Source organism: Limulus polyphemus, unplaced genomic scaffold, assembly GCF_000517525.1.
Source record: "Limulus polyphemus unplaced genomic scaffold, Limulus_polyphemus-2.1.2 Scaffold10739, whole genome shotgun sequence".
Taxonomy (NCBI): domain Eukaryota; kingdom Metazoa; phylum Arthropoda; class Merostomata; order Xiphosura; family Limulidae; genus Limulus; species Limulus polyphemus.
This window is the reverse complement of record NW_013676349.1, coordinates 4,805-15,775: the sequence shown is the minus strand read 5'-3', so window position 1 is coordinate 15,775 and position 10,971 is coordinate 4,805. Positions and strand designations below refer to the sequence as shown.

General features: G+C 31.9%; 1 protein-coding gene across 1 annotated transcript; it reads left to right on the top strand.

Annotated features, from left to right (window-relative positions):
- Positions 1-432: 432 nt before the first annotated feature.
- LOC106476502 (NADPH-dependent aldehyde reductase ARI1-like) lies at positions 433-10,754 on the top strand (the record flags this gene model as incomplete). The annotated part of the gene is made up of 4 exons (XM_022380352.1): positions 433-614; positions 1,870-2,007; positions 3,382-3,467; positions 10,501-10,754. Coding segments are annotated over 4 exons (634 nt in total), but the record flags the coding sequence as incomplete, so codon positions are not given.
- Positions 10,755-10,971: the final 217 nt, after the last annotated feature.

The following is a 10,971-nucleotide window of genomic DNA, read 5'->3' as shown; positions in this document are numbered from 1 at the left end:
AATTAACAAACGGAGACGTAACAATACTCTAGTTAGACCACAAGGTAGGTCTCACAGAATAGCAGCAGTTATTCAGGCCAAGATCCGTGCTATACTATATTAGGACAAAAACTACAAGGACGCTTATGTACGACTTATGTATCCATATACGTTTCCCAGGCAGTTTACACTTTTCAAAAGAAAAAGTGTTTTTGTTATCATTAGTAGTAAGCAAATCTTAGCCAGTGAGTATTCCCCGTTAACTATTTATCTCTAATTGTGTTATTTTAATTATAATTAGATAATTTGGCGTGCATATACTGTTAATAGTGCGAACGAGAAAAAAATAGCTTAATATGTTTGAAAATATAAATAGTTCATAACATTATTCTACTTGTGATATATCTTATTTATCTGCTGAAATAACTAACAGTTTAAAATGTTTTTCATTAGAGCTGTTAAAGACTGTAGCTACGTCATCCACGTAGCTTCCCCGTTTCCTAATACCCCACCTGCCAGTGAGGATGAGGTCGTTAAACCTGCTGTGGAAGGAACCAAGAGAGTTCTGCAAGCTTGTGCTGATGCTGGAACAGTCAAACGGGTTGTACTTACTAGTTCAATAGCTGCCATTCATGGTAAGTGTATGCGAGGAAGTTCCTGCTATATGAATCACGTAGATGTGTCACTCTATTACAGTTCGTACTACAATACGCAAGCCACCTGAAACTTTAATTCGGAAATTTTATTCGGACAAGAAATGAAATATCTAAGAACATAATTAAGGTTAAAAGAACATTTTGTTAATGTTCAGTAATGTCAGGAGAACACTGGTGAAATATTATACTAAAATTGTTTATATTTTTAATGTTTTCAGTTATTAATCGAATGGAGTTAGTAATTTGAAATACTGGAATCTTTTTATAATTTTCAAAGCATTTGCCCCCCCCCCCCCAGTGGCAAAGCGGCATGTCTGCGGACTTACATTGCTAGAATCCGGGTTTCGATACCCGTGGTGGGCGGAGCACAGATAGCCCATTGTGTAGCTTTGTGTTTAATTACAAACTAACGAACAAACAAAACATTGAATACTGCAGTATATATATATATATATACACACATAATTTAGAACACTTTATACCACGACATACTAGTCATTCTCTTTTACTCAGTTCTCCAACAGTTCCTGAATATTTTATTTTATTCAAGTAAACTAAGTTTTACTGATCATTCAGTACTTTTACGCAGTATGTTAAGTTGAATCGTTTAACCTTTTCTCAGTATATTAAGTTTCGCTGACTAATTTTGCTCATTATACTAGTCTTCCTATCTGTACATTTTAACTTATTGTTAAAGAGTTTTCTTGTGATTTTTTATGATGTCAGAAAAAAACATAGGTTCAAGAAGTCTTGATATAAAATGATAAAACCCTATAACCCAAGCTCTTTCGAAAAGTGGACCTTTCTTCTTCAAGGACAAACAAGTTTTCTTGTAAATCACATTTACTCCATATTCCATGTTTTACTGAGTATTTATTTTTAATAGATAAATTAGTTTAACTGATAATCCACGTTTCCTGAATACTTAAATATTTACTAAGTTTTGCTTACGATCTACTTTATAAATCGTTTTACTGCTTATTAACTCTACTCAGCAATGTCTCCCTGATGCTCCAAGGTTTGCGAATATACCAAGTGTTACCACTTATCTATTGTTACTCAATGTACCAAATGTTACTGTTGAAAATCACATCCCTTATTTTTAATACGCCATTTTATTAACATAACCTCAGTATTCGTAAATATATTTGTGTTTTTAAACTATTCATCATTTACAGAAATTTATAGATTGCTATTTTTCCTAAATCGTTTTGACACTTTGTTATTCTGTTAGGTGAAACCACTGTAGAAGAAGGAAAGGTCTATACTGAGGCCGATTGGACAAATACTGAGTCAACCACGCTTGACTTGTACTCCAAAAGTAAAACAATGGCTGAGAAAGAAGCATGGGACTTTATTAAAGAATTGCCAGGTTTGATGACTAATTAGATAAATTATTATGCTTTTAAAGAGCTACAATGTTTGATAATTGAAATTATTCATTTTATGTGCTAAGGTGATACTAAGCTGGATAACTAAATATAATAACTTAAATTCGTTAATAAAGATTTATTAAGCTATTTGACTAGATAAACAAAGTATCGTAATGAGCAAATTGGAGGGAGTATAGAAATAAAACCAGTAGTGGTAGTGAATATTGCGCCTAGCGGTTCCATTTGTTTCAAAATACCTGACTTGAGAAACTTGCTAACTAGGAGATTCGTTATTTTGTGGTTTTTTTTGTGCAATTAAATTTATTAAGAAAAGTTGTTGTTTTTTATATCCTTTTGAAAAGATAAACCCAAATCTAATTTTAAGAGCTTTACGATATTTCGAATACCTTATAAAACACAATAAACACAGAATAAAGGAGATAACAGAAAAACAGTAATAACACACCAGCATAATAATGTAAAGCTGTTCAGGTTCAAAACAGCCCCAGTGGGGTCAAGGATCACTAACAGCAGTAGCGTGAGTTTCGTCCCTTCTGGGGCCATTTTGAAAGTGAACACTCCGTCCCTTGAGAATGACGAGCTTGGCCTGTCGAAACAAGCTGTTTTTTTTTGTATGTTTTGTCAATTCTTTAATAAGTTAAAATAAATGAATTTATACAATGTACTTCTCCTTCTTTAAATAACAAAAAACTGGAACATTGTCTTTATTAAACTTCCTGATAATTAGTAGTAATGTGACATAGTTTCTGTTTACGGGGCATCATTAACTAACACAGCAATTGAACGTAGATATATTTTATTAAATAACTTATTTTACTTATCTTAGCATCAAATGATTTTATTGCACTGTTATTTTTAAATCTAGTTATATAGTTAACTAACTTAAGATACATGGAATATTTTTTAGCTTACTAGGCTCTTGTGTATTCTTTTTATACCCACACTAGATATAGTGTATAATAAATATATAACTCTTCCGTCAGATTTATTTTTATTTTCACAATTACTGATCGATAGCCTAATAAAAATTAAAGCTTGTGTAACATTGGTGTTATTTTTATTCAGGATTTTACAAAGTGGTATCCTTATTTCAATTAAAACTTTTTGTATTAAAAAAAATGTAAAAGTAAAATAGTTTCTGATGAGAAAATAAGATTTATAATTGAAAATTATGGAAATGTATTTTGCAATCCAAAATTACAATTTAGGGAAATATTATTTGTGGTTAATAAACTTCAAATTTAGAAAACAAATTATTTAACAAATAGAAGGAGCTTGTTAAAGGTAGGATACAAGTACTACTTATGTTGTGTTTTTCATTTACTTTGCTTTGATAAACTTTTCTGATGCAGACGAGAAAAAGTTCGAATTAGCGGTCATCAACCCGGGTCTAGTATGTGGACCCGTGTTAACTCCTACACTCAGCACGAGCAATGAGGTGAGAAGCTGTTTTTATAACCTTTTTTACACACTTATTGTACGAGTGTGTTTTCAAGCGTAATCTGTGCTGCGCTTAGCGCCGGTGTCGAACCTATATTAAAATTTACCCTAACGCCACATTGTCGGAAACGCCATCTTTCGACACGTTTAGAAAATACTACCACTTATTAATTTCGTATTTTATCCCCTCCCCCCTCTCCCAGTGAGTCAGTGGAAAATTTGGAGTCTCATAACGCTAAAAACCATGGTTGAATTCTCATACAGTTTTGTTCTTAACAACAAACGATCCTGTTTTAACATATACTTGTATATTAGTCCACATTTCTCTATTTTTCAAACAATTTCATTCATTGTACGAAAAAGGCAACATTTAAACCAGTTTCGCAGCTTACTAGCTATTTTTAAGTGGTAAATATCTAAAAGTTAAGAAAACAAAAACTTGAAATGAAGTTATAATTGTTAAAACAATTAAGTTTTAATTATTAAAATTACAAAAATTTTAATAAGGTAAGTTTAAATCACACAATATATGTAAACACATATATAAACTAGAAATGGAGTTATAATTGTTCAAACAATTAAGTTTTAATTATTAAAATTACAAAAACTTTAATAAGGTAAGTTCAAATCACACAATATATATATATATATATAAACTTGAAATGGAGTTATAATTGTTAAAACAATTAAGTTTTAATTATTGAAATTACAAAAACTTTAATAAGGTAAGTTAAAATCACACATCATATATATATATATATATATGTACACGTATAATTTTGTAACAAAGAATATATACGTTGAAAGTTTAAAAACACACATAACATTTGGTACAATCTTTACGTTAAAATCTTATACTGAAAATGGATCATCACATCATAATGGCTTTTACAAACATCTTTATTTCAGCTTGCCAACAATCGAATGTCCTCAAACATTATTTCGGTTTAACACATACGTGTTTGAAACATGCACCGATGAACATCATCTCTCATGAACTGAAACCTTCATTCCTAACACATTTTGCTTAAAGATCAAAGAAACAGAAAAGCAACAGTTATTTTTTCTTTTCATTAAACTCTGAAAAGAAAAATGTTAAAAGTTAATTCGTTAAAGTTAATTAAATAACAATAAACATGGAAGGACAATTCTCAGAATTCCGTACACAGTGTCTCTGGTTTTAAATTAGCAGTTATTTTAGATTTAGTATAAACAGCCTTTTGAAGCGTTTTTGAATGAAATTAACATTAACCAGATTCCTAAGCGGAAAAACGTACTTTGTGATATTTTTGTTGTTTTCTTCAGTTATGTACGTTAGGAAGTGTTATATCTTCAATCAATAAAACTTTTATGAATTAACAGTTTATTAAAAACTCTTAATTATTTAATGTCAACTTTCTCTTTTCTTAGTTGAATACCTGTACAAACAATCTTTGAGAGAAACAAGTACATGAATGTTTCATTTTACAAGCTTATAATGGTTAACTGAAAATTTTAGATATCAATGTGAGTTAAATAACTTACAGCAAACATTATTCATAGTTTATTGTTTGCCTTTTATATTTGTTAAGAAAGGATTCAGGATTTAAAGTTGTTTATTTATAATTCTTCCTCGAATGAAATTATTAACTTTAGTTTTTAGATACACACACACATATATATAGTCAATAATGTTTTATGACACTAAGATCGTAGTTTTAATCATAAATACAAGAAATGGAGTATTTATAATTATTATTGCTAAAACTCGAGGAACACTTGGCTGTCTTAATCATTAATTTCGCATTCTGAAGTATTTGATAAACTGATTTTAAAGTTAGTATTTGATAAAGTGATTTAATGTAAGTATTTGATAAATTGAGTTTAAAGCAAATATTTGATAGACTGAGTTTAAAGTAAGTATTTGATAAACGGAGTGTAAAGTATTAGGCAAGCCTGGTACACATAAGAAAGTTCACACCACCAGTTCATTCTACTTTGAAATAAATGACATCTGACAATAAATTACAACTTGCTAATAAAGTCAAATTAATGGTTTATGGTTTCCCGGATCCTTCCCTGGCCATTCCCTTTTTTTTTTAAAATAAATGTCACACGGACAATATTCTAAGAGACTTTTGTAAAATAACAGTTAAAGTCATCATTAAATCTTTGCTAAGCTTTTTCAAGATAGCTAAACTCGTTAGATTTACTCTCTAGAAGCTTCCCAAGTATTTTTAACAGTTTTGTTTTCTCAACATAAACAGAAAACACCACACTTTTAAAAATTCATCAGCTTAATAATATCTTTTTTTCTCTTTCATTAATAAAAACACATGTAAACATGTTTAACACTTCATTCCATTCCTCTACAATAACGTTTATTTTAACATTTCTTAAAGAATCAATATCAACTTTGACTATTGTTTCGGGAAATGCATTAATTAACTAAAGTTATTTAAAGTAAAATTTAATGTTTGGAACAAAGAGGCTTTCATAAATAAAGGTCTTGTTTTATTTTGTTTATTTTCACAAACCTCAGCATCTTCCATCCTACTAGTAAAATTAATACTCTCGTAAATTTGGTACTTTTCATGTATGACAAATAATAATCCATTTACTTAAAACTAGGCTTTTGACTGAAATGCAAAATTAATCAAACTAGCAACCGCTTCGCTGGTAATTTTCCTATTAACTTCCTAATCTTTCTCTTAATGTGGAGCAGTTTTTTTGGAAATAGGCTCTATAAGATATACAACGGATCTACCCAGAAAATGTCCCTAAAATTAATAAAGCCCTTCATAATAATAAAATAGTATCCAATACAGGCTACTGTCGGTTTCAGTGCTGATTAGAAAACCTTTAAAGTGAAAATATTTTTTTTTTACGGGGTCTCAATGGAAAACCTTTAAACTTTTAAAATTATTATCTTCATTTAACCAATACTAATGGCATCTAACATGCCAATAGTAGCTAAGCTTGAAATCCTAATTAAGTTTATTTACAACTTCCTATTCGTAAGTTTGCCCTCTAAGATACGTGATACCACAACAAGGACTAAAGAGTCACCTCATCATTATGTCAACTTTATTTAAGAAGTTCATAATAAATTAATTAAGTGCTTCCTCCAGACATTGTTCTCTAACCAATTTATATGAGAAAATATCTCTACTATGCATTTAAATCTGCCACTTGTTTCCTTCTTCATTCAGATTTACTACTTCATTAATCCTTATCTCAACTTAAAGTTTGTTCTCCACATCTATCAAGTAGAAAAACTCTTGAGAGTAAGCAAGCCGGCAATTCCTACTCTTAAAGCTCCTAAATAATTTATTTTACCAAGTCAGTAACTCTTCATATCTGTGAATATTAATACAAATATAACTAACTTTAACACGTACTACAAAAACAGCATCGTTTCTATTTCCTAACATTAAATTGTTCATTTACGAAATTTTCAGGTAAATACTGATTTTCCAACAAGTATGAGATAGTTAGACCAGCTAATAACAGCAAATTCGCTCAGGAAATAAGAAGAATTCCTATTTCGTTGTCTTGTGAATAGCATCACCTCGTGACCTTTGTTCTCTCACAACATTGTTCAGCTGTAATATTCAGACAACATCAGCTCTGCCAGCAAAGAATGTTACATTCACTAATCTTTTCTAATTCACTAATCTTTCACTAATCTTTTATGTTAATGTAATATCATTTCTCCTATAGAGAAGAAAAGGAAAAAGCAATTAGAACTAGGCAACATATTGCTAAAGCAGGTAGAAAACCCCTGATATGGCTGGATATCACACTTTTCCTCCCTTCTTTCTTTCAGGCTTGTCCTCAAGCCAATAATTAGATTTAATTTTAAAACCAATAACCTTTAAACTAGCAACATGGTCATTCTTAAAAACACGTACATGTCCTTTAAAGGTGACTTATATTTAACTACTATACACAATATTTTAATAATGTTAAAATTAAACACAAGATCCACATAATGAAAAACTTTTTAACTACACTTTTCGAACACTAGATAATACATTGTATAATGATAAAATCCTTTACTCTTTAAATATTCCAACTCTTAAAATCACAATTTTTAAATTTTAATCAAAATAAAATGCAGTACAGAATACATTACCAAAAGCAAACTCTACTTTAAAACCTGTAAATAGCACAAAGAAAAATGCATAATAAACATTCTATAACACAGATAAAAGAACAGTATACCTCTTAACATTGATAATGCAATGTGCAAGTACATACATAAACAAAAAATAAAACTAAAGAAGAAAAATAATGAAATATCGAATGCAGAGCTACACTGTCAACGTAAAGTGTGTACAGGCTAAAAAACACACGCAAAACTAATTAAATAACAAAAATATAAAAAAGAAACAAAAAACCAGAATCAGAATTAAAAACCCTTTAACAAGGATGTACATGTTAATAATGAACTTGAAAATGAAAGGGGCAGTCTAGCATTTATATCAAAACATTAAATGTGCCTTTTAACACTAAAAGCAAATATGTTTATGAAACAATATATTTAAAAAGAAAAAAACAGAATAGCAATCTTCACTTAGAATAAAAATCAACTATTAACTCTTGCCAGTACAGTAAAAATACCTAGAAAAACTAACCATCACTTGCTCATTAAAGCTTATTCTATTACTACAGTATTCCAATACACACTCAGAGAAATCTAGATTCCCTCTCCCGCCTGAAATGTTTCAGGAACCAATCTCGGCCATGTCTCTCATCGAGACAGGATCTGCATGACTTTTGTTACAAAGACCTATGTACTAGACAAAAAGCCTCTTATTTCTCTAATAATCCCGACAGATTACAGGAGAAGATGCAGCAAATGTCCTTAGTTCTGGATGGAAAGATACTAACAAGGACTTTCACACCTCAGTGGGTGTGGGAATCTCTGCCAGGTATCACGAGCTGCTGCCAAGGTCAGGAAGAACATTTTCAATCTGAAAAGTACCTCACCATATGAGTCACAGTCTTCACCCATGTGTGTCTATTGTCTCACTTACCAGGGAGACAATCCTGACTGATGGAGATCATCCTCCAGTTATATGTCCAGCCTCTTTCACCTAGTTACTGGTAGTTTAACCAGAGTTGGAGCTGCTATGTTCTAACTTGCAACAGCCTAGGAGTCTGCTAGAAACCTCCCTATGCTGTCTCAAACTTGCTAGGCACCATTCCATTCTGACTAACCTCAGTCATCCACACTTCCCTTCTACCAAGACTGATCCTCAGGGGTACCATCTGCTCAAGTGGCTTGTATGCATCAGACATGACCAAATTTCGCTGAGTCAGCAGTTACGGGTTGATTAATGTCATAGACTTTTGCAGCAATGGTGAAAGTCCTATGAAAAGGAGGGGAATTATGCTAGACTTGATATCTCTCTTATACAACTATCTCTCTCCATATGTAAATTCTCCTCAGTTGTGAGTGCTTCTATATTCAGAAAATTACATTTTTTCAGTAAAAGTATGTCTTTAAACTCTTTTCAATGCAAGAGATCAAGCAAGAGGTAATACATACGTTATCAGTATAGAAACTCTACAATATTTTGATACCATGGCCCCAAAATTTCTCCTTCCTATATACTCCGAGTATTTTCAGGTAAAAACTGGCTTCCCAACAAATATCAAATAATTAGACCATTTAATAACAGCTGATTTGCTCAAAGAATAAAGAGAATAACTGTGAATCTGATAACTTAATTAAGTTTTCTTACTGTGTGTGTGAAATAACAATACTGAACAAATTTAACAAAAATAAACAAAATATCTAAAACAGAACAGACAAAAGTGAAAATGTAGTATGCGTACTTGCACAGACAAAAACGCAGTCAAATATCTATTAAGTTGTGTTTAGTCCCACAGTTTTTATTCTGCCCCGATTGATTTCTGTTGAACTAAAATACGATGATTTTCGAGTGCAATCTTTCCCCAATAATTTTCAAGCAGAAATGAGCCAAGAAATCACGTCTGAAGTCAACAAGTAAACTCGTTTTTGTATTTTGGTTAATAGACGGCGTCGCCGTGCCCTTTGTTCTTTCACAGTACTGGTCAGCTGTAACATTCAGACAACGTCAACTCGCTCAGCAAAAGATATTACAGTCACTAATCCTTTCAGCTAGGATGGTATACGTTACTGAGAAGAATGTATATATATTATTTACTATATAGAACAATGAAACAAAGCAATCTCAACGACTTTCTGGACCATGTATTTATGCTAAAACTGCATACAAATTAAATAAAGAATTTTTTTATTTCTATATATCACTAAATCAGGTAAAAGGTATAATAAGTTTGCATATCACACATCTTCCACATAACATTCAGAACATTAGTATCCGTTAAGAAAATGATATTTTAGTTTTCTGTTTGTTCTATCATACACGTACGTTTCGATATACTTAATTAGAGAATCGCCTATAACAAACTCTTACGATTCTTTATTTTTCCTTTCATCGTCAAAAACCATAAACTCACTTTTTTTCCGCCCGGCATGGCCAGGTGGTTAGGTCACTCGACTTGCAATCTGCGGGTCGCGGGTTCGAATCCCCGTCCCACCAAACATGCTCGCCCTTTCAGCCGTGGGGGCGTTATAATGTGACGGTCAATCCCACTATTCGTTGGTAAAAGAGTAGCCCAAGAGTTGGCGGTGGGTGTTGATGACTAGCTGCCTTCTCTTTAGTCTTACACTGCTAAATTAGGAACGGTTAGCGCAGATAGCCCTCGTGTAGCTTTGCGCGAAATTCATAACAAACAAACAGTTCTTTTTCGTTGGTTTTAGTCACCTGTGTCTGACTTAGAGTACTTCCTTAACCATAAATGTGTTTGTTTTATTGTGCACCAAGCCATAGTCTTGTCGTGTTACCATGAGTGAAAAAGCGAATCGTAAACGTAACTTTGATACTATTCTTTACAAATTATTAGACGTTTTCTGGTTAGATTTCTCAGCACTATGAACTATCCTTAAGACTGACCCGTTTAACTTACAATAACAAATCAATTTTTTCTCTAAGATTGTCAAAAGGCTGCTAGAACGGGGAATGCCAATGGTTCCAAGAGTAAACTTCTGTTGTTGCGATGTGAGGGATGTAGCACAGGCACACCTGAAAGCAATGACTACGCCATCTGCCGAAGGTCATCGTCATATTATCTGTGCCCAGACTTTCTGGTTAAAGGACATGGCTCTTATATTAACTAAGGAGTTCAAACCTCAAGGTATGAGAACTGGATCAAACGGTTGACGTGGTAGATAGTGAATATACATAAATGTAGTTAAGTTGATAACTAATGGCATTTTGTTTTTACTATGTGCACAACAAGATTTCAGTATACCGTTAAAAGAAGTCTGTTAGTGATAAAAGTTATGTTTTTCCTTCTATTTAAAAAATAATTGCGCAGTCTACAACATAAGAACTTACTTTGCATGGTTAGTTTTGTTGTTAATTTTAGGTCACAGACATTTTAGGATACTAGCAGATTCAGGG